This window comes from Lacerta agilis, chromosome 1 (assembly GCF_009819535.1).
Source record: "Lacerta agilis isolate rLacAgi1 chromosome 1, rLacAgi1.pri, whole genome shotgun sequence".
NCBI lineage: Eukaryota > Metazoa > Chordata > Lepidosauria > Squamata > Lacertidae > Lacerta > Lacerta agilis.
The window spans coordinates 27,147,727-27,172,993 of record NC_046312.1 but is presented as its reverse complement, the minus strand read 5'-3'; the positions used below and the strand labels follow the sequence as shown (position 1 = coordinate 27,172,993).

At 43.3% G+C, this 25,267-nt stretch overlaps 1 protein-coding gene across 1 annotated transcript in view; it reads left to right on the top strand.

Annotated features, from left to right (window-relative positions):
• Nucleotides 1–25,267, top strand: part of LOC117042274 (neurexin-3-like) — a 632,640-nt gene that overhangs the window by 362,131 nt on the left and 245,242 nt on the right. The window contains exons 9-10 of the mRNA XM_033141809.1: nucleotides 13,794–14,232; nucleotides 16,737–17,120. Coding sequence (XP_032997700.1) covers nucleotides 13,794–14,232; nucleotides 16,737–17,120 — 823 coding nt within the window. The remainder of the gene's footprint in view (nucleotides 1–13,793; nucleotides 14,233–16,736; nucleotides 17,121–25,267) is intronic.

The window sequence follows — 25,267 nt, the reverse complement described above, 5'->3', positions numbered from 1 at the left end:
AGCTCATGCTCTGTGCACACAGATTCCAGAGCAGACCGAATGATTAATGGGATGTGTCACTTGCAGCCTAGACGTGCTCTGGCGGGGCCATTGGACTCTTCACTCGTGCTGATTAGGTATTATGCTCTGAGAGGTCTGGAAAACCAAGCTGGGGAAAGCCTTGCTGCTGCTGCTGTTACAAGCAACCTGAGGCTTCTTCTTTTTTTCTTTTTTTAAAGGGAAAGGAGCAAAAGTGGAAACTGATTGGCCCTGGGATCAGCTGGATCCTGAGCCAGCACCACTGCCAGCACTTTGTGGCATTGGGACCAATTGTTACCCTAGCTCCAGGCAGCAATTTGCCCACTCCGCACCTTCCACTCTAATCAGCATGAGACACTGGGTTGTGGACACAATGGTGACTCCATCATTGTGCCACGCTTCACCACTGCCCAGCCAGGGTTTCAGCTGACATATCAGTCTTCACCAATAGGGAGGAACTGATTGATGAAGTGGAAATACTCAGAAACTTGGGAGGAAGTGATCATGCTCTCCTGGGTTTCAGGATACAGAGGCAAGGGAAAACTGAGTGTAGTCAGACACACGCTCTGGACATTAAGAAGGCCATTTTGAAAAGCTGAAGGAACTACTGGGTGTGATCCTGTGGTCAGAATTACTCAGTGAGAAGGGAGTCCAAGAAGGATGGGAGTTTCTAAAAGGAGAAACATTGAAGGCCCAAATGAAGACAATTCCCACAAGAAAGAAATGTGGGAGGCATCTAGGGAAACTGGTGTGGCTGCATAAGGTGACAGAGAAGAGACAGAACTACTCAACACCTACTTTGTCTTTGTCTTACCCTAAAGGGAAAGCAATGCCCAACCTGGTGATAACAGAATAAATGTAAGGAGGGGGCTGTAACCCAAGATAGGAAAAGAGGTAGTAAGGGAACACCTAGCTACTTTAAATGAATTCAAATCTCCACGGCCTGATGAGCTGCATCCAAGGGCACTAAAGGAGCTTGTGGGTGTAATTTCAGAGTCTTTGTCTATTATCTTTGAGAATTCTTGGAGAACAGGTGAGGTCCCTACAGGCTGGAGGCAGGCAAATGTTGTCCCCATCTTCAAAAAGCGGAAAAAGGAAGACCCAGGTAACTACCAATCGGTGAGCTTGAGATCGATACCAGGGAAGGTCCTAGAACAGATAATTCAATAGTTGGTCTGTGAGCATTCAGAGAAGGATGCTGTGATTACTAAGACCCAGCATGGATTTCTCAAAAATACGTCATGCCAGAACAATCTGATTTCTTTTTTTCTTTTTTATGGAATTACAAACTTGGTGGGTCAGGGAAATGCTTTTGACACACAGGCAGTGTATCTTGATTTCAGTAGGGCTTTTGACAAAGTCCCCCATGATAGTCTCACGAGGAAGCTGGTAAAATGTGGGTTGAGCGAGGTAACGGTTAGGTGGATTTGTAGCTGGTTGACTGACTAAACCCAGAGAGTACTCATTAATGGTTCCTTGTCATCCTATAAAAAAGTAACAAGTGGGGTGCTGCAAGGTACTGTCCTGGGCCCATGTTGTTTAACGTCTTTATAAATGACTTGGATGAAGGAATTGAGGGGATGTTCATCAAATTTGCAGATAACACCAAACTGGGAGTGGTAGCTAATGCAGCAGAATACAGAATCAGAATTCAAAATTACCTTAACAGATTGGAGAACTGGGCACAAATCAACATTTCAATAGGGACAAATGTAAGGTTCTGCACTTAGGCAGGAAGAACCAGATATAGGACGGGGGACACCTGGCTTACTAGCAGTACATGTGTAAAGGATCTAGGAGTCTTGGTGGACCACAAGCTTAACATGAGTCAACAGTGTGATGCAGCAGCAAAAAAGCTACAGTCATACCTCATGTTGCGTACGCTCTATGTTGCATACGTTCGGGATATGCACTCACGCCCCCTGGAAGTGTTTTCCGGAGCGCGTGTGACCGGCGGATGAGCGTGACGCTTCTGCGCACTTCACGCATGCGCAGAAGTGCTCAAATCATGCGACTTTCAGGTTTTTTTGGTTTTTTAAATGTGCGTTCGAGTTACGCATGCCCGCGTTACGCACGACGACCCAGAACGGATCGCCTGCGTAACCCGGGGTTCCACTGTAATGCTAACCTAGGCTGCATCAACAGAAGTATAGTGTCCAGATCAAGGGATGTAATAGTACCACTCTATTCTGCTTTAGTCAGACCACACTTGGAATACTGTGTCCAATTCTGGGCACCACAATTTAAGAAGGATGCTGACAAGCTGGAATGTGTGCAGAGGAGGGCGACCAAGATGATGAGGGGTCTGGAAACTAAGCCTTATGAGGAGCCCTTCAAGGAGCTGGGTATGTTTAGCCTGGAAAAGAGGAGGCTTGGAGAAGATATGATAGCCATCTTCAAATACCTTAAGGCTGTCACATGGAGGAGGGAGCATGCTTGTTTTCTCCTGCTCTGGAGGGTAGGGTTCAAAACAATAGCTTCAAGTTGCAAGAAAGGAGATTCTGACTGAACATTTGGAAAAACCTTCTGCCAGTAAGAGCTGTTCAGCAGTGGAACAGACTCCCACGAGAGGTGGTGGACTCTCCTTCCTTGGATGTTTTTAAACAGAGGTTGGGTGGTCATCTGTCATGGATGCTTTAGCTGAGATTCCTGCATTGCAGGGGGTTGGACTAAATGACCCTTGGGGTCCATTCCAACTCTAAGATTCTATGGTTACAGGGCAATCTGTTCAAAATCAAGGCATTCTCTTCTCACCTCACTTTCACAAGGCCCTTCTGTTGTTCTCCTTCACAAGAAACAAAATGGCCCAGCAGTTGTTATCTCACCAACATTTTGGCACTTTGAACACAGATGTGAAAAAAGGGGGGGGAAAGAAAAAGAAGGATTCATTCAGCTCTCTGCAGTTAGCTGTGAATCTTGGTTAAGAACTGTCTGGGTTTAAATAAAACATCTTCTCTGGAATTAGCTTGCCCCCTCATTGCTTGCTTCAGTTAAGTGAAATCCAATGAAAGAGGAACCCAACTGAGAGTTCATTGCCCATCACCAGGTATACTCAATACAGCTACTTCTTCACCATCAGTGTAAAGCCTTCTGGTACTAATGATCTGGGGAGGCTTTAGTTGCAAGGCGAAAGCACTCTGTTTACCTCTGTCTTAGTACCTCTGTCCAACCTTTGTCTAATTTTCTATCCTATGACGGTGCTGGAATGAGTTACAAAAAAAGTTCACTTACACACAGAAAGGATAATTTTTATTTTTTTGCTTCTTCTCTCTGCAATCAGCAGCAAAAAAAAAAAAAGCCCCAGAAACTGTTGGGATAACCAACAAGGAGAAAGACCGACTAATCAAAGAAATAGGAAGGATTTCCCTTAGTCCAGGGTTTCCCAAACTTGGGTTTCCAGCTGTTGTTTGAATACAACTCCCATCATCCCTAGTTAGGAGGGCCAGTGGTCAGGCATGATGGGAATAGTAGTCCAAAAACAGCTAGAGATCCAAGTTTGGGAAACACTGCCCTAGTCTAAGAGGCAGCAAAATCAATCTCCCTTCAGGTATGTATCCACCTGAATCTTCATTTAGTGGGAGTTCCTTTGGGCTGATGGGAGTTGTAGTTCAGCAACATCTGGAAGGCCAGATTTTTCGCATACCTGCCCTAAGACTTTGATTCATTTTGGGGATGAACAATGGTCACCCATCTCTAGAAGAGACCACAGAAATGCACTGGTTAAATTGGTTTCGTCCATTCAAGGAGAATTAACACAGATCTGTACCTAAACTCAAATACATACATACTACCAAGTAAGCAATATTGAATGCAGTGGAACTTACTTATGAGTAAACTAGAGAGAGGATTATGCTAAGGTTTCCCAAACTTGGGTCTCCAGCTGTTTTTGGATTACAATTCCCATCATCCTTGATCACTGGTCCTGCTAGCTAGGGGTGATGGCAGTTGTAGTCCAAAAATAGCAGAAGACCCAAGTTTGGGAAACCCCTGGATTATGCAGTTAGATCTCCGTTGAGCAGACCTAACCAGTTGTCCCAGAAAAACCAGTTGCCCCAGAAATGTGTCTGACCAAAGAAAATGGTCTATCTCTTTTTCTTTGCCTATATTCCATACTACAAGATTTATGGAACCAAAACAATATAGTAGTGTCTTACAGTACAATTCTTTCATTTATTTTCTCAGAAGAAGTAAGACTCACTATGTTCAGTGGTGCTTATTCCCGGGTAATTGTGCATAGAATTGTAGCATTAGTATTATTTAATGGTTAACTTGATTGGGTTACTGCAGCTCTGATCATCCACCTAAAACAGATGGATGATGCCTTGCAGCTCAGCCCTAGATGTTGCTGGACAAAACAATTCAGTTATATGTTCCAGACCATTACTGTATACAGGCATACAATTTAAAATGAGAATGCTCAGCCCTTCCTATATTATCCAAAGGGGCAAGACAAAATATTGGTAGGCCTTTATTATATATGTTCTGATACTATAACATACCAAGGGTGTGTGTGTGTGCGTGTGTGTGTGTGTGTGTGTGTGTGTGCAAAGGATACACAAGGTACACAAGTTCAAAAGCAGTGTTACAGTAACTTGCAGTTGAAACAAAGAGAAAATTGCCCCACCAATGAAGCTACTGAAATGAAAACAGCACCAATAACCATTAAAAGAATAACATCTGAATCTTAGATGGTGATGATTTTGTCACATTTTTGTACTCAAGGGTCTCAGAGCAGCAGCAGGAGAAAGAATGGATGCAGGGTGAAGAAAGAGCTGTGAGTGGCGAGGGGGTCCTTTCCTCTGGAGCCCCTAGGAAACTCAACAAACCTGTTTAAACTGGGTGTGGAATGTGCAGCTGAATGAGGAAGTATCAGCCACCTTGAGAGACTAGGGTGATGTCTGCTGTTTCCAGGAAGTCTCCTTATGAGACTTTTGTAGGTGAGCTGAGAGTTTGTCTGGCCTCTGAGTGAGAACCCAGAGGCTGAGGGAAGGTGTGTCAGAAGGAAAATGAATTGATATTGATTTAGCTATATTAATAACTTTGTATTAATGTAACATTTTTATATGCGGCTGTGTAATTTTGTAATATTTTGTTTAAGTTGTCTGTTCTTGCTTCAGTTTTGTTCTACACTTCCTAGATATATATTTAATATATTAAGCAGCATAGAAATTACATAATCATTGATCAGTCAAATCAATTTACACAGTGAAAATAAAATAACAAAGATATTGAACTCAGATTAAAAACCTCAGTAAACAAAAACTTAAAATACTCATCCAGCAATAGGTTTAAAGAAGCAAATGCTAACCACCCTTCTTAAAGGATGAACACAAGAAAGACCCCTGACATACCTATCACCCTAATTAATAACTAATAGAATATGAATCTTCAGGTCCACTGTAGCAATAGATAATGTAAAACGTCATCCTCTATATTAAATACACACGAGTCGTGTAGGATCAGACCATAGGTTCAGACGTCTCTGAGAAGTCCACAAGCAGAGCACAAAGGCAGTAGGCTGCCCCCACTACTCTGCATCAGATGGTATTCAGTGATATACTGCTTCTGAACATGAAGGTTCTAAGCAGCTATAAATGCTAATAAACCTATCACTATTCCCTCAAATACTGAGCACAAGAAGCCCGGGCAGATCAGTTATGAAGTGAAATGTCCGTATCCAAAACTGTCTTCTGCATACTTGAGGGTCCGCCTGGGTATGCAGAAGTATATTAAAATAAAATAAAAGTAACTTCTAAACATGAAATGTTGACCATGGAATTGCAGAATGTTGAGAATAATTAGTTGAAAGGAAAAGGGAAATTGGCCTGCTTGAGTGCCAAACAGTATATACAGTATAGCAGGCATGTCCAACAGGTAGATCGTGATCTACCGGCAGATCACTGGACGTCTGTGGTAGATCACCGGTAGATCAGTGGCTCCCCCCAAAGAAGCTAAAAAACTTTGGCTCCCCTTAAATTAGTATCAAAAGGATGCATACTATGTTTTGTTTCTTGTTTCCAATCTTTCCTTAGGGAATGTTTCAGTAGGCAGAAAAAAGAAAAGAAACACACACACACACACACACACACACACACACACACCCCTTACCACTCACTAAAAACTTCCCCCAATCCACTATACAGCAATAAACGTTTGCGGTTCAGGGCTGGTAGCCAGCAACACCCCCCCCCCCAACAGAGCCTGTTAGTGCTGTATTTCGCAGTGGGAGAAGTCTTTAGTTGGACTGGAAAGTCAAAAGGTATGTATGCCCCCCTTCCTCTCTTTAAATACTCCCTTCCTCTCTTTAAATACCCTCCCCTCCACAAGTAAAGCAAAGCTACTGTTCAAGGCTGCTTAGCGTCCAGAAAAGAGGTGCTCCTGTAATTGAGGAATACACTTCAACATATGGTTGGGAGTCCCCCATAAATTTGTCCCAGGCAAGACACAGGCAAGCATCTAAAACAAGACCTCTTTTAATGGAGAAATCCATAATGCATCACGCATGATTGTTTCCGGATTTTAAGCGCAAAATATATGAATCCTCAGAGCACAGTGAAGGGAAGGTCCATGCTGCAAGTGCATAATAAATATAATGTAATGGCCCAGGTGCGGTATTGGACTTCTACCATAAAACCCAAGACAAAAAGTTCCAACAGGTGTCAGGGATCTGATTGTCCTCAGGCACAGGGCCAGATAAGACCTTTAAAGGCACTGAAAAAATCATGATGCCCTCTCTCATACATAATTGAAAATAATAATAAAAAACTAAACTGTAAAATGCATTTTAAAAAAAACAAGAAAATACAGATTTATTGCAACATATTGCAGGATCTGATTTCATTGCTTTTATTTTACCTGTGTTAGAATATTCTGTTTAAGTAGGGGTAAATAATAGTAGTAGTAGTAGTAGTAGTAGTAGTATTTATACTCCACCCATCTGGCTGGATTTCCCCAGTAATAAAAAGAGAACAGAAAAATTGGGGAAGGGTGTGTACTGTAAGTTAGTGTATAGTGGAGTGTAAGAAAGTCTAACAAAGTTCTGATTGTTCCCTTGATGACTACTTCAGTTCCTTCTTTGAAATCTCATTTGGCTCAGCACTGCACAGGAGAACGTTGGCAGTTACCTAAATGCGATTGCCAATTTGCCACCAGTTTTGGAAACAATAAGTTTAGCTTGGCTATTCAGAAACCAGATCTTGAATTCTCACATTCAACCTTCCGAAAGCATTATGTAAACACAGTTAATGAGGATTATTGAGAGTGACCCCTTTGGGATTGATTCATAAGCAATCATAGTTAAACTATTCTCCTAAAATGATGGAATATAATATAATTGGATGTTTACTAGTCCATATCAGGTCCTGTCATGCTCCTGATAACATCTTCTGAAGCACGCCCAGGTCCAAATGCCTTTCTCCAGATGCTCATTGGTTGCTGTCCCTCTAAATCAGTGTTTTTCAACCTTTTTTGGGCAAAGGCACACTTGTTTCATGAAAAAAATCACGAGGCACACCACCATTAGAAAATGTTAAACCACCATTAGAAAATGTTAAAAAAATTAACTCTGTGCCTATATTGACTATATATAAAGTAATTTTTCAATTTTTCCCACGGCACACCAGGCAACATCTCGCGGCACACTAGTGTGCCGCGGAACAGTGGTTGAAAAACACTGCTCTAAATAACTTAAGTATCTGAAAGAGCATCTTTCCAGGACTGCCCCACCCAATCACTAAAGGCTAAGCATCTTCTTTGAATGCAGGAGGGAACTATGTTCCATTCACAGCATCTCCAAGTAGAACTTGGAATGTTCCTTGTCTGAAACCACGAACAGCTTCTACCAGTCAGTGTAGATGATACTGAGCTAGGTGACCAGCGAACTGAGTTGCTATAAGGCAATTTTTTTGGGTGCTCTTTTTAAAAAAGAGCTGAGGTTGCCTTACTTGCTGTCCTGCCAGTAGCTTTTGCTTGTCAGATAGTGACACGAGACAGGGCATTCTTTAGATTATGGGATGCCTCCCAATTTCTGTTTAGTTGTGGGCCACTTGCACTGTTGAAAGTTTTTATTCTTATAGGCCTTTGAGAATGTCATCCCCATCCCATCAACCTTGCTGCTGTTTTATTATGGTTTGTTATGTCATTGCTGTATTTGGTATTGTTATAACTATATCTCTGGATAGTTGCCCTTGGCTCCCTTTGGAAGGAAGGGTCAGGTATATATCTCTTGAAATAGAAAATAACAAGCCTCATTACTAGACTGCTGCTTTGGTGGCAACAGCTCCATGTCTCTCTTGGCTCCTCCCCATCCTAACTTTCTGTGAGTGCTGTGGCAGCAGAGCTGGAGAGAGGGGCATATCCCTTCCCTGCTGGCACCAGCATATATGAGACCGGAAGGGAAGGAGAGACTCTCTCACTGCCTCCCCCATCTGCAGCAAGGTATGGGCAGAGGGAAGGGGAGGCCTCTGTTGCCAAAGCATGACTCAAACTCCTTGGTACATGGAATTTGCTTGTTTCATCATTTCAGGTATCTGGGAAAGAAAGACCTTCAGTCTCTGCCACTGCAGCCAGGGAGCCCAGAGTTCTTCTCTGGCTCAGGTAATAATCCGAGCCAGAAAGGAACTATGAGGTCATAATGCTCACCTCAGAATGGAGGTGAGCATTGCAAGTTGTTGAGATTCATATTCTGAACCATGAAATTACAGGCATTGGTCACACTTCACTGTTAATGGGGTCTTTTATTACATTCCTTATTTTGATTCATATTCTGGCATTTGAGTATTGCAGGAGACTTTCAGGTAACAGTTGCATATCAAGGTGAGTGCATGTTATTTATTGTATTTATTTGCAGCAAATCTCTTTCCTTTAACCATGGAGCTTGATAAACAGAATTCCATATTCCTCTGACCAAAGCGAAACCAATTCCCACCAGAAAGTTATCTTTAGACAGTGAAGCGTATTTCCCTTCTATTCAAGCATTACAATAGGGAGATTCTCCTCCACCCTACACACACACTCTCTGCACAATTTGATCGTGGAAACCGATCTCCCAAACATTACTAAAAACCTAATTTGTTTGAATAGGAGCATCACGGGAGCCTTTTTATTATCAAAAAGCATTTGCTCATTCAGACATTTGGGTGAATAGGAGTGATATTTGCACAGGATTATGCCAACTTGCATATATATACTTTGTGTATATTGTGAATCTGGATAACTAGGACATTTAGATAAGAGAGGTATGGATAATTGATCTTCTGCTCTAATTGCCCATCAGTTTAGCTTAGCATCAGGGCACCATGCAGCGCACAAGCTGCCATGGGCATTATCGTGGAGACAGGCGCCACAGACAATGGATGGTCAGCCATTATAAAAATTGTGTCTTCAAACAAGCCAACATCAGAATAGTAAAATCCAGTTTTAGACAGCTTGTTTTTAAATTGACGTGAAACTCAAGGGATTTGCTCAGGAAAACTTGGGTGTCTTTAAAAGAGGATGGAGACTGAAGCTTTGTTGTTTAAAGCCATAGGCTACCACAGTATAGATAGAACACACGAACAATCATTTTGACATAGTCATCACAAGAAAACAGAAAAATAAAAATCCTTCCCCTGACACATATAATGTAAATCACACATTGCTCCTCCACAATAAGTTAAAAAGGCATGAAAACAAAACAGAGGTGCATCCCGCCCACTCAGGTTTTTTTCTGGAACCTAGTTCTTATTTTCTTACCTCCCAAAGCAAATAATAATAATAATAATAATAATAATAATAATAATAATAATAATAATTTATTTCTACCCTACCCATCTGGCTGGGTTTCCCCATTAACTCTGGGCGCCTTCCAACAGAACGTTAAAAATACATTAAAACGTCAGTTTACTTTGATGGCAATGGTCCAGGGTGAATCTGTTTGACAGGGACTGGAAGACTCATGTAAGAAGCTTGTTCCTAGGGTGCTCATATAAGGGGCAACTTAACAGGTTCCTCAACTTTTCCTGACTCACAGAGGATTCGATAAATTCATGGAGGATCAAACTGTTAGTTGCAACTAGCCATGATGAGTATTTTCTACCTCCATTGTCTCCAAATGTCAGTTGTTTGAAACTACATGGGAGTGGCTGGTTGTTGTGTTCAGGACCTGGAAGCATCTAACTGGCCACTGTAAGAATAGGATGCTGGACTAGATGGGCCATTGGTGTGATGCAGCAGGGCTCTGTGTATATTCCTTAAAGGTTTATGCATTCCGCCAACATAAACAGGCTCCCCATGCAGACTGGGGGGAGTGGTGCGATTGTAGCCAATGGAAGACTGCAAATGAATGAGTAGCAGAGACAGTGGCAAAGAGATGGGCCCATTTTTTGGGGGGGGGACCACACTGAGGGGGTTGAAAGCTTCCTGCCCCTGGAATGAGAGCAGCAAGTGGTAAATAGCTACATTTTTCAAACCTCCTTTCAACTCAGTCCATCTTGAGAAGATATTTCTACAATTGACAGGGAACGTTGCTGTGCAGTGCAAGGCAATGGGGACATCTCGTGGCCAACTACATATGGGCGTTGCCCAAGGGAGCGTGTCAACCAGTGTGCCCAAGGCAATATTTCCTTCTTAATTCTACCAGACTTGAAATAAAATGCACATTGGCTTCCTGCCAAGTGTGGCACACTCTCACTTTCTCCCTCTCTGCATCTTTAGTTGATTGCAGAGAGGCTCTTTTGATGGATGGAGAAAAGCCATCTGATTAGAAAGGAATTTTTTTTATTGAGTCAAGATCAAAACTGTATAACACAGATGAGATTCTTTATGTGCTGGAGACTAGCAAAGCCTTTGTAAGGGTGCTTGATAATATATTGTCCTCTTGTCAGTATTGCTTAGCACAGTGTTTTTCAACCACTGTTCCGCGGCACACTAGTGTGCCGCGAGATGTTGCCTGGTGTGCCATGGGAAAAATTGAAAAATTACTTTATATATAGTCAATATAGGCACAGAGTTAATTTTTTTAACATTTTCTAATGGTGGTGTGCCTCGTGATTTTTTTCATGAAACAAGTGTGCCTTTGCCCAAAAAAGGTTGAAAAACACTGGCTTAGCAGATGCCAGTACCCTTGACGTAAGAAGTGGAGGAAAGCATTGTGGTGGTGCTTTGGGACTTGAGGGCACAGGGGTGGGTTGTTGTTGTTGTTTTTTGTTTTTGTTTTTGAGGGAGCGGACTTTTTGTTAATCAGTTTCTATTTGGTCTTTAGTGTACGAAGATGGCACAATCTAGTGTCCTCCTCCTATCAGCTGGTCCTATCCATCCTTGCTTGCAAGTAATTTCATGGTTTACACCCAAGTAAATGTTCATAGTTATAGCCCTGTTGCAAGAGGCTAATAGCCCAGATCTCATTAGTGATTCCCCCTGTGTTCAAGAGGGTTTATTCCTATGTGCACAGGATTTCAGTGAAAACCTGCAAATCAATGAAGTTGCAATCCTATCCAGTCAGTGTGGTGTACTGGTTAAGAGCGGTAGACTCGTAATCTTGTGAACCGGGTTTGCGTCTCTGCTCCTCCACATGCAGCTGCTGGGTGACCTTGGGCTAGTCACACTTCTTTGAAGTCTCTCAGCCCCACTCACCTCACAGAATATTTGTTGTGGGCGAGGAAGGGAAAGGAGAATGTTAGCTGCTTTGAGACTCCTTTGGGTAGTGATAAAGTGGGATGTCAAATCCAAACTCCTCCTCCTCCTCCTCCTCCTCCTCCTCTTCTTCTTCTTCTTCTTCTTCTTCTTCTTCTTCTTCTTCATACTAAGGAGTCACTCCTATTGAACTAAGTAGGACAAAGCACACATTGGAACAGGCCGTCATCCTGTCCAGTCTTACTTAAAAGTCAGTCTCACAGAGACTCATTTCCATGTAAAGATGAGCTGCACAGCTGCTGTGTTCTGTATAAGTCTCTGGGAGTCCCATTAAATTCAGTGGGACTTCCTGTGCGCCTTACACAGATGTTTCTATCTTATTCAGAAGAATCGGGTTTCTCAAGCTTGCCTACAAATGAGCAACAATGTGCTGCACGGTGGAGCGCTCCTGTTCTAGCCTGCCAGCCCTGTCCTTTTCTAGGCAGGGATGCTGCGGAATTCTGATGGAATTTGGAGCACAAATCACCACAATTCGCTATCATTGGCCATCTTAGCTCGCAAAATTGCATAATTACACTATTTTCTCACTTTCTTGCACAGGGGCGGCGGGTGTGTGTGTGTGTGTGTTTCCCTTCTATTAAAATGCACTGAATTTAATTATGTAATCGATTACATAATTAATTGTGTTCGTTTCAGCCATAGCTGATAACGAGATGAATACTGCAGAAGCCAAAATGTAGCAGAACAGAAACAGCACCACCAGTTGTGGTGGAAACAGGAAATTGCTGCCTCCTTACACCCCTGCTTCTAGGACATTCAATTTCATTCCCCTACTGCCTCTATTTTTCTGCTTCCCCCCATCACAGACATGGCCACTAAACATTCTCTGTCTTCACTCAGGGCCCACCCATGAGGCAAAGTGAGGCAACCGCCTCAGGTGGCAGAATCCACAGGGGCAGCAGATCATGCTCTCAGTCTTGTTTCTGATGTAGATCTTTCCTCACCCTTTCTTCCCTGGTGGGGTCTGCCTCAGGTTCCAAAATGTCTTGGACCAGCCCTGTCCTCACTGGCCTGTTTTTTAAGTGTGTTTCCCCCCCCCATGGCCATTTTTGCCCTGAAATACTCATTGTACTTCTGCAAACCTTGGGGTTTCCTTGAGCCTGCTGATATTTATTGATTACTTAATCATATTCACAAGCCCACCCTTCACTGTATTGATCCCAGAGTGGATTACAACAAACTGGACCAGAAGCAAGCAGGCCAACACCACATTGAAAAGCACTTCAAAACATAGACGGCAATTCTAAAAGTGTAGGCAGTGCGCTGACAGTAACTGGTGGACCAAACCAGTGGTGTATTCAGGATACCCTGTTAAAGGGGTGTGGTTGGAAGACTCTGTCCAGAAGCTGACTATGGGGCAGGCCAGCCACAGAGCTTCCAGCAGCAGCCTTAGGCTGGCCACCTCAGTAGATTGGCATCTTGGGGATGCCTTAATCCTTGGTACGACACTGAAAACATTTCAACCCTCTGCCGAGGGCTGAAGTTGGATATATACCCAGTGCAAAATCCACCTACATCTGGAATCAATAAAGTTGTGGCCATTTTTGACCCAAATTGTTGTCTACTTGAGTTTATTCATTACACATTAGCTGGAGACACTGCATGGGTGTGGGGGTGCTGTGACTGGGACTGCAATAACTACCATTTCTTTCTGACATATTGTTTCTCAGTGAGCCTTTTCTGGCTAGCATCCCATCAGCACTCACAAAGTGAGTTTGCTATTAGAGAGAGTGATTGAACTGAGACCGCCAGTACAGACGAAAGCTTCAATAATCATTTTTAAAAGGGATGTAAAGCTCATTGTTATGCTTAGAAGGCAGGGTGAATGGGGAGCAGGAAGAAGGAGGTAGGTCCAGCTCTGAGATTAGACATCTTCAAGGACAACCAAGAAGCTGGAGTACCACTGAGGGCCTGAGCTTCTCTGAATTTTGCCTCTTGTTCTTGTGTGATCTCTGGATGCTACACAATGCCAATGAGTGTTATTCCTAAACATAGTCGTAACCTAGAATCCCATGCAAGCTCACCCCAATCCTGAGAGGTACGTATTTCCAAAGTGTAGGTTATTTCCTGGGTTGATGTATGGTGTTTTCCCTTGTCCCTGACAGGTTGTTTATAAGAATAACGACATCCGTCTGGAGCTGTCTCGCTTGGCGAGGATTGGTGACACAAAAATGAAAATCTATGGGGAGGTGAAGTTCATGTGTGAGAACGTGGCCACACTGGACCCCATCAATTTTGAGACACCCGAGGCCTACATTAGCCTGCCTAAGTGGAACACCAAGCGCATGGGGTCCATCTCCTTTGACTTCCGCACCACGGAGCCAAATGGTCTTATACTCTTCACCCATGGCAAGCCCCAGGAGAGGAAGGATTCCAGGAGCCAGAAGAACACCAAAGTGGACTTCTTTGCAGTGGAACTCTTGGATGGGAACCTCTACTTACTTCTCGACATGGGCTCTGGAACAGTCAAAGTGAAGGCCACTCAAAGGAAAGCTAATGATGGAGAATGGTATCACGTTGATATTCAGAGAGATGGCAGATCAGGTATGTAGAAAAAAATTCCTGGAAATAGTACACCGCCAACTATAGAAACAGAGACCCTTTACCATGGTTGAAGAACAGGATCAAAGACCATTGGTCTTTGACCTCTGAGAATTCTTGGAGACCAGAGACTGAAAAATGTCTCTGTCTTCAGGAAAGGATGAAAGGCAAATCTGGGGAACTGCCGGCTGGTCAGCCTGATAACAATACATAGCAATTCCTCTTCTAGGGCAGGGACCCTGGACATGACAATTCCTTTGAATCCTGGCACCTGGGATGCTGCTATGACCCCATCACTAGAGCCTCGTCCCACTGCCATTGCTCTTGCCCTGTTAATTTGTGTGCAAAAGTGAAGGGTATGTGGCAGAGAAACCAGAGATGGTCAAACCCGATTGCTAATTGTGCTGAACTTTAGAGGACTTTGAGTCCTGTTTAGAAGGGGCGCCAGGATATTCAGCATTGGGGGTGCTGATTTCTGAACCGTGTAATTCTGAACCTAGCCACCATCACTACTATGTCAGGAGAGAGTTGCCACTGAAGTTCCTCCTAACGCGTGTTTTCCCCAGAAATGGAGCATCTGGAGAATCTCAAGGGAAGCAGGAATAAATAAATCTAGTATAATTTCACAAGAGAGTTTTGGAAATCCTTATACTGTCATCAGATTTAATTTGCAACATAATCCAGGTGGAATGTTAAGGTTCCTTCTAAGATGAAACACCCATGGGATTTTGAGAAAAGCAGTAACAAAGGTTATTGCTGAAAAGCTGGGGGGTGGGAGGGATGTTGCAAATTCCTAGGGCAGGCATTCAATTCCTTTGGTACTATGGGACATTTAAATATTTGCTGTTATATTCATTGTAGAGATTCTATTTTTTTGTATCCCCTTATGTCATTCCATCTTCCAAGTTTTTGTTTTTTAAATCCACACTGCAGTTGGGAATCATATATAAAGGGAGACTGAATATGGAGTGAATGGTGCTGGAATTTAATTCTTCTGCTTTTTCAAAACAACGTACCTTCAGTAGATAGTACAGAATTCTCTAGTTTACTTAGATATTATTTTTTTAGCCAGAAAAATATTTTCTGGGGTTTAGGAGAAATTTGTATTTTTTTTCTTCAACCCTACTATAGTTTAATATTAGCATGTTTGCAACAGCTGTGCTTGTTGTTGAGAAATTCTAGCATTTTATGGGGATGTAAATAAGTAATCAAATAATTGATTTTTTTGTGTGGGGTAGCTTGGTTTGCATTTAATTAACTTGCAAGGATAAATTCTATCAGCAGCATTCGTTGCTTCTTAGTCTTGCTTACATATATGGCAGATATCTGGCCTCTGGGTAGCAACATTTAGCATAAGAAAAAGGAACAAGGCAGAATCCAACCCAAGCTGAACATTTTATAGTGCAATTCTATACATGTCAACTCAGATGTAAGCCACATGGGGTTCAGTTAGTGATTATATGATTGTATTCATTAAGCCATTTATGTGAAGCATGTGTGCTCACAAGCTTTGCTATTTTCTATGGAAATCAACGGAACAATAATGCTGTATTGTGGGTGGATTAGAAAGTGCAGAATCCAACCATAGTTCAGCACTTCAAAGTACAGGTGGTTTTAGTGGGACAGAGCTACTTTTATGCTGAATTTTCCTGCTTTAAGTAGATGGGATTTTAAACAATATTACTCTGATTTTAATAGAAGGAGATCCTGTAGCTTTATGGTCTCTTTAGAGGAAGAAGCTTGTCCCAAATGTCCCATCTATGTCAATGGGGCAATCTCCAAATGGTAATGCCCATGAAAAAAGGTCAGCAGTTGGGTAGCAGCTAAGGTGGGAAGACCCCAATCCACTGCTGCTCCTGGTCTGTAGACCAGGATTTCAGTTCCCTTATACCTAGAGTTTCCAGAAACTGAAATCTGGACCTTCAGCATGCAGATCAATATGGTCTCTAACCAAGCTATGGATCCCTCTTTCTTAGTATTCTTTCTGCCCTCACTGTGATTTGAAAAACTACAGGATGCATTCTTTTCCTATACATGAGTGGGCTTAAATTTGTGGGCTAGGGGTGCACCAGTGCTCTGTGATGCAGTTATTTCACATTAATCTTTGAGATCTTGAGTTCCAGCATGAGCCTAAAAGAGATCACTTGCTCTTCCTCCCAAATCTTCCTGTGCCAGACTGCCAGATTGTTGATGTAAGACTTCCAAGGCTATATGCAAAAATAGCCGTTTGAGGTTCCTACATCATTGCAGAGGATTGGGTTGGACGTCCTTCGTTTGTCTTCCAACCTATCAGTTTTATTATTCTGTGCCTCTGCTGTCTGACAGGCTTAGCAGAGGGCAGCAAAGCATTTCAGGACAAGTTTCCTGTGTCAGCTGTGTTTTGTCTCAGTTGACATCTTCACTCTCCTGTGCCAAAACCCCATCCTTTCACCAGGATTCAAACTGCCATGGGAACTTGACTTGTGCCACAACTGTGGCAGCTGGCTGACGTGATCTCTTTCTTTCAGGCACCATATCAGTGAACAGCAGACGGACACCCTTCACTGCTAGCGGGGAGAGTGAGATCTTGGATCTGGAAGGGGACATGTATCTGGGCGGACTGCCTGAAAACCGGGCAGGCCTCGTCCTCCCTACTGAGCTCTGGACAGCCATGTTGAACTATGGCTATGTGGGCTGCATCCGAGATCTCTTCATTGATGGGCGGAGCAAGAACATCCGGCAGCTGGCGGAACAGCAGAACGCTGCTGGGGTCAAATCATCCTGCAGTCGGCACAACACTAAGCAGTGCGACAGCTATCCCTGTAAGAACAATGCTGTTTGCAAAGATGGCTGGAATCGCTTCATCTGTGACTGCACTGGCACTGGCTACTGGGGGAGAACGTGTGAGCGGGGTAAGTCCAGCAGCCAGAGAGGGGAACTTCTGTCCTGAGCTATACTGGGCCACACTATGTGGCACACTAACTTAGCCCAAATGCACTTTCCCCTACAGTCCTGCCACATATGAAAACAGCGGTTCAGACTAACCCTTACAGCCTCCAATGTGTAGCCATTCTTTTAAAGATCCTTTCCAGTGGTATGCCCTGCACATGTAGTGGGACATTCAGGGTGTGCATGAAGTCTACCAGCTATTGCATGTATGGCCTCTGGTTCTCATGATCCCTCTGATACTTTCTGAAGGAAAAGGATTGTGGGAATTTCACATACCACTGTAAGCCCCGAGGTACATCCAAGAGTAGCCATTGAGGTGCTTTAAGTTGTTGCAGTTCGACTCCGGTCCATCCCAGCCCACACAGGAAATGGTCTGGGATGATGGGAATTGGGATTCTGCAATATCTGGAGGGCACCATACTATTGACAATGATAAAATATTCCACGGTGGTTTGCAGGATCATGCTAAACTTGGTTTTCTACATGCACATGAAAGAAAAAGAGAGAGAGAGAAAGAGCATATTTTGTCCCTTTCTGTGTATTGTTCCGGTGCTAACATTTGACTGTCAGATCCAAATGAATTATCAATGAGGACTGACGTTCCCCTGTACCACAGGGGAATCAGTTAAGAGATGAGCAGAGTCTTCCTGGGTACAGTTACAGGTTGGTAGCCGTGTTGGTCTGCCATAGTCAAAACAAAATAAAAAATTAAAAAAAATCCTTCCAGTAGCACCTTAGAGACCAACTAAGTTTGTTCTTGGTATGAGCTTTCGTGTGCATGCACACTTCTTCAGATACACTGGGTACAGCAGGTGTCACAGGGCCATTTCTCCATGGTCTTGTCTCACTGGTCACTTAAAGGCGTCTGACTGGGGATATATGAGGCACAATTATTTCTGGTGCAGACAATCAAGAGACACGTCCATTCTTGGCTAAATGAGAAGAAGTTGAGCAAATGTAAGGCATTTGATCTATACACTGTTCAAATTCCAGACGGTCCCATTTATTGTCATGCTTGTATTGTTCCTGATGCCGTGCACAGAATGAATTGAGTGAGAAGGTGTTATTTTTGAGGTTTATTTTTTAAAGCCAAACCAAAGTAGTAGCACAAATTCTCCCATTTCCTTTTTTCTGAGGCAAATTTATTGGTAATATTATAGTAGAGATAAAATGGAATCTTATCTAAAATGCTCTCACAAGGCCTTGGCTGTGAACCATTGGCAGGATCTCCTAGGTCTATCTTTCCTTTTCTCTCTCTTGTATAGACTGATAGCCCATTGTGTGTGTGTGTGTGTGTGTGTGTGTGTGTGTGTGTACAAACAAGGAATAGGAACACTTGAGTTCCTTTTGCCTTTAGCTCAGGAAGCTGTTGCATGATTCTGGGAGCCAAGGAAATTCCCAGTCCTTTTGATCCAAGTTATTGCAAGGATGCTTCTGAAGCCATGTGAAAGAAAGGAGAAGGAACAATTTTGAGAAGTGGTGGATTGCTTCAGTTTGCCTTTCGATATGCTACTGCCACAGCTGTGTATTTATTTATTTAAAAAAGATTTGCAGATGAATGCAGACACAAGATGGAATGTATTTAGCAGACACATGTGAAAGTACCACTTGCTGGACATATAGATGGATTCACCCGTCTCTACTTGATATCCTGCTATGCCTTATTTGTGCATCACAGTAAGCCAAACTATGGCTTGCCAGAACTGTGTGGACATGCAGCCTCCTGGAGAGATACATGTTAAAGTACATTTACATACCTGGGTAGGCCTGCCAAAACAAAAAGGGTTTTAAGCAGCATCTGAGAACAGTACACTGAAGTTGCCTTCCTAATATGAGCAGGGTGTTCAGTGCTGCCACACTGAAGGACTGATTAACATTAGGCAGAACCAACATTAAGTTAGTTCCAGGAAACTATCAGCCTCTCTCACTTTCCAAGGACAGGCCACCTGAACAGGCCCACCACTCTTGCAGGAGGGAATTGACACCACCAGTCCAAACTTCACCAAAATAATGGTCCAGCCATGACAAGGGAGTGCTTTGAGGGCAGGCCAAAATACTTATGCTGATGGACCATTTGTAACAGTGTGGCATTGAATTGCTCCCTATGCACCCAACATTTACTGTCTCTGTGTGTGAGATTCTATGCTGCAAGTGTGATATGAATCAACCTGGACCCTGTTTCATCACCCGAGGCCCTTTTTCGTGTGTCGCCTCCATGAGATGTCTGGAGGGTGGCAACATGAGAACAGGCCTTTTCTGCGGTGGCTCCCCATTTGTGGAATGCTCTCCCCAGGGAGGTTTGCCTGGCACCATCATATATAAACTTTCCTCTATAAGCAGGCCATTGACCTTTAACTATCTGTGGCCTTTTAGAAGAGGGTGGGATGTTTTTAATGTATGTCTTTCTTTCTCTCCCGCTTGGTTTTAATGTATCTTTGTGGGGGTTTTGTGTCTGTCTGTTTGGTTGTAAGTTGCTTTGGGTTGCCCTAGGCAAGAGAAAGCGACGTAACAAATTCAATAAGCAATAATAATAAAATGAATAATGGGCAGCAAGATGTTGCAGGGTATCCTCCTCACTTCATAGCACAAGTGCCTCAGTTCAGGGTTCCAGTTAAACAGCATCCATGTCCTTCGTTAGAATATTATATCCTCTCCCTGGTTTTCTGTTTTTCGTTTCCAGCTGAGCATGTTCAAACCCTTTCGGGCTGTTTTGGAGGACTTTTTGGCTCCCTTACATTTTAAATATGTTTGTTTGGTGCTTCTGCAAATTACAGTGCCCTCCCCCCCACAACCCCCCCAAACACATGCCATTGCCTCCTCCTTATTTAACAGCAGCCCTGTTTGGGCTCCATTTCTGTTGCTGCTCCCCGCTACCCAAGTTTGCTATTAGAGACATTGGTGTTAGGCATGAACCTGCCCCTCAATGAATTTGCCTAATTGTCCATGAGAACTAGAGCTAAATTGAGTAATTAGTAAAAGAAACCCTGCCTTGTGAAACATCTGTCTTGCTTGATACACATATACCCCAAGGCCCCAGTGTGTCCCTAGCTTGGAACATGGCTCATTATTTCCCCCAAAAAGACAAATGTACCATCAAAAACTGTCAGAGAATTCATGTTTTTGTAGTGACATGGCGGGATGTTCGGAATTGTGCGTCAGAGAATGGATGCCTGTTTTGCTAACAGTAACCCACTCTCTCCTCCCCCTGCCCCAAGTGCTGGTTATGACATATAAAGCTCTATATGGCTTGCGTCCAAGCTATTTGAAGGACATTATGATTATTATTATTAGTAGGAGTAGTAGTACTAATATCTCAAAGTGGTTTCCAGCCTACATTAAAACATGAAATAAAACAATCCAGAATAAAATATGAAGTGTAGATTCAAAACAACATAATTAACAGGAAACAAAAAATATTATTTTAAAGATTGAAAAATAAAGCATTACAGAGCAGATAAGCTACAGAATGCACATTTAACACAGCAAAGGTACCCCCCCCCAAAAAAAACTCCTCTCATTCAAACCTGCCTGGGTTTTGAGATCTTCAGAAGAGGCCCTTCTCTCGATCCCGCCACCCTCACAAGTATGCTTGGTGAGGATGCAGGAAACGGTCTTCTCAATAGCTGCTCCCAGACTCTAAAACTCCCTCCCTAGAGAAGCAAGACTAGTTCTCTCTTTGTTGTTCTGCTGGCAAATGAATACCTTTTGGGAACTTACTGCTTTTAATGAAAGGGCTGGTGCTGTGTTGCTTTCATTGCAGTTATTGATATGGTTTTAATAGTTCAGAGAGAGAGAGAGAGAGATATTTAATCCTATCAATGTTTAATTTTTTAAATGTCTCTTCTCTCCCCCCCCCCCCGTATTTTTAGTTGTTCTTACCTTGAGTCTCTGTCAGGGGAAAATGCGGAGTATAAATAAATACAATTACTAATAATAAAAAATGAAAATAATAGGTCCTAATGCACAAGCAATAAGGCTTTATTGGCATACAGTGTTGCGTCAGTTTCATTAAGGCAAACAAGGGTGAGTGAGATGCTCTACAGATGACAGGGAGTGCAAAGAGAGGGCTGGTAGTGGAATAAGGACAGATGGAGTCACAGTGGCATTAAAAGTTCTGCTTAGTTTTAGAGAGCAATTAGCATTGTCTGTGTCTATCAGATTCTCATTTGCTTGAGAGTCTGACAGCAGCTGCAGCGATAGGTGAACGCAATAGCTGTGGCGGCTAAGCTAATGAAGGTGCTCTGCAGACGGAAAGATCTGGATTATGGAGATGATGTGTGTTTCTGCACGGATGTGAAGCCACCTTCTCATAGTCTGCAGGCTTTTCCGGAAACAAGACCCAAGCATAGCCCTGACTGAAGCATGGAGCGTGCACCATATTCAAATCAGTTTCATTATATTGGCGATGGATTTGTTGATGTCGGAAATGCCAATTTCTGAAGGAAATGCAACATATTGTTACACACCACCCTAATCTCCATGAGTGGTGTGAGATTCCAGGGGTTGCAGGCACACTTTAACCCAGGGTCTGTGTTTCCTCTTGGGAATGAGGTACAGAGGAGACTGTGGTGTCTTCATGATGGAAGGTTTATTTACACTTATATGCAACCTGATTCTAGTTGGAAGGGAATCCCAGCTTTACACCCCAAGACAGTAAGACATCAAAACTCCCCTATATAGCCTTCAGATGTCTTCTAAAAGTCAGATAGATGTTTATTTCCTTGACATCTGATGGCACAGCATCCAACAGGGTGGGCATAACTACTGGAAAGGCCCCCTGCCTGGTTCCTTGAAACTTCTCACAGTGAGGGAACCACCAGAAGGCCCTCAAAGCTGGACCTCAGTGTCAGGGTTGGACGATGGGGCTGGAGATGCTCCTTCAGGTATACTGGGCTGAGACTGTTTAGGACTTTAAAGGTGAGCACCAACACTTTGAATTGTGCTCGGAAACAGGAAGCCAATGTAGATCCTTTAGGATCGATGCTATATGGTGCTGGCGGCTACTCCCAGTCTACCTGCCACATTCTGGATTAGAAGAAGCATAGCAACATAGGAGGCTGTAGTACACCAAGTTAGGCCATTGGTCCATCTAGCCGTGTTTTGTCTATACTCATGGGCAGTAGCTTTCCATGATTTCATACAAAGGAGATTCCCAGTCCTACTTGGAGATGCTGGGGACTAAATGTGGGACTTTGTGCATGCAAACCCGATGTGATGTAGTCAGATGCTCTTCTTTGGGGCAAGTGGATAAGACATAATATTAATGAAAATCTAACAGATGGGGTACTGAACCCTTGGGATGCTTGGAAGCAATGTCAGACACTTCACCTGAAATACATTTCCAGGCTTCTCAGCTAAGCCTGCAAGCAGCAATTGATTAATTAGAGTGGTAGAGGGAAGAAAGTTTTAATCATACGTGTTACAAGCACACCAGTTCATTGGAGAATTCACTGGCCTTGCAGCATAGATGTATTTCGCTGTCTCGATGTACCATTGCTTGAACAAAGCAAATTGAAGTTAATACTCTGCACATCCCAACCACAGCTCCCCTTTGTGAAGATATATTGATTCTAACAAATAAGCAAGGTGCAGGGATTAACTGGAGGCAGGGCGCTGCCCCACAACCTGCTTTCAGTGTAGGGATATAGTTGTGGCACACAGGATGCAGTAGTAAATATGAAAATGCCTCCAAGGCCTGGTCTAACCATGCAGCATAATTGAGAGGAGGTCAGCACATTGCAGGCAGAAGCAGCTGTGTTCCTTTGAAGAAAGGCAACAAAATATTAAAAGTATTTCAAGGAGAAATGTCATAGCCTAGCCCACGCCATGCTTCACTATTTTTCTACTCACAGGGAGTTGCTTTTCTAATTTATTGACCAGCATTGCATTGACAGTAAATTCTACCACTTCATTCAGACCCAACCAGAGTATGTGCAGAGCTTCATTGCCACCCCACTGTGTTGGCACAACCCTGCTTCCACACATCTGAGATCAGAGGGCAGGCTTCCAGGTCAAATGCTTTGGGTCCCAGTAAACTGCCCACCTAGCAGTTCGAAAGCATGTCAAAGTTCAAGTAGATAAATAGGTACCGCTCCGGCGGGAAGGTAAACGGCGTTTCTGTGCGCTGCTCTGGTTTGCCAGAAGCAGCTTAGTCATGCTGGCCACATGACCTGGAAAAACTGTACTCCAGCTCCCTTGGCCAGTAACGCGAGATGAGCGCCGCAACCCCAGAGTCGGACACGACTGGACCTAATGGTCAGGAGTCGCTTTACCTTTACCTTTAAGCTTGACCCCCAGCTATTCACTCTTCGGAAATTAACAAGTTGGGATTATTAAAACAATATCAGCAAAACCCTGGCAAATTGGGAGCACAGTGCCATCACTCTGTCAGTTCCAGTTGCCTCAGAACTTATTTGAAGCACCACCTTTTTTTTAAGTCATTAAAATGTCATGGTTCTCTGGATAGAACATACAAGTCAGACCATTAACACTTTCATGGTTCTTCAGCTTTCATTAACTTTGTCCTTGTCTCCTTTGCATGACTGCTTTTTGTGGTTTTTCTCTACCCTCAGTTCTGAGTAACATATTTGCAAAGGGCACAGCTGCTGGATAGTGCCTATGAGAAGAATAAGAAGCTCAAACATACCCCTGTATGCTTCTCAGTCCAGGACACCCCTGGCCTTTCCCATACAAGTGGTAGCTAAGGGTGGACCTGTGTTGTGTTACATTCAGGCACAGAGAGTTATTGGCACACTGTCCTGGTAAGCACTGCCCAGCTTGCAGACCTTCCCTCCACTTCCTTTAGAACAGGACAGGTGGAAACCCTGCTGCAAGCCTGTGTTAAGAACTGACCCTGGGAGCTGTATGTAATTCTCTGTAATCAAATCAGTAAATCGCCAATAATGCTTTCCTTATAATGCTTGCAAATGCTAAACCCTTTCCTAGATGGCTGTGTATAGTTGACTTGCAAAGCCTACTCAGTGTGCCAGCTTTAGAAAAGTATGGATGGATGTGTGAGGGCAGTTCCAGGTTTGTTCTAACTATAAAGGATTTTGACTTTACACACAATCCCCGGAATGTAATTCCCATGCAAGTTGCAAGTTGAGTGTAGTAAAGTGTCTAAAATGGGGGGGGGCAGTTGCACTGATGACTTCCTCATATAGCCAGATTGGATGCATAGACCAGCAGCTGGCATAGGAACTTCTCCATGGCCCAAAAGACCTTTTGAGCAGTAATGTTTCCTGTTTATGTCTTTGCCCAGTCCCAGCCCTGAGCCCATCCTCAAAGCTCACCTACCTGACTCTTTTTTTTTTGGCCACCTACCGGTAACTAGACCATGTAAGGCTCTTGCAGGCTGTCTGATAACTCATTGCATATTATTCTTGTTCAAGTACACATGACCATGTGGCAATAAATATCATCAGCGGATTATTTGATATCCAGTCAAAAGTGAGTCAGTTAACCAGGCAAGTCTTCAATTTGTTGATAAGAAAGTCTGCAAATGATTCTAGATTACTGGCATTTGAATCCTTGGAATGGGTAAATTATGAAGCCTGTATAGTTTGCCAAACTTACACAGGGTCTATCTTTGCTTGAATCTCCCTGCTTAACCTTGGCACCAACTGTTCTTCATTATCTACTTTGCTGGGTGCTGCTTACGAAGGGCAATGCATCTGCTGTTGGTTATGTGGTGGTAAACAGAGGGCTTCGGCTTCCATTTTATTATCTGCTGAGTACCTTTATTGCAGCATTTCCTAAAAGCTCTTTAATGACAGCACACATCTGCCCATTATGTATCCAATAAACTTAGGAGCTATAAAATTACAGGGTAATAAGAAGTGCTACAAAATTATTTACTATGTGAAGTGAGTTGCAAAGCTCTTGTCTTGTCTCTCTTCTATGACTAAAAGGAAGGGCTGTTTTCAAGACTGTCTGCACTGTCTACAAATGAAGGACTTAGTTGAGATGGTGCTCAATATGTTTTGGACATTTCTTCAAGGTGTCCAAGTCAAGGATACTGACCATGTGGGTTAAGTTCATTCTCCCTTGGGCAGGCGGTTTTGCGGGCAGGCCCCAGGTCTCCCCTGTGAACTGGCCTATTGTAGGCCAG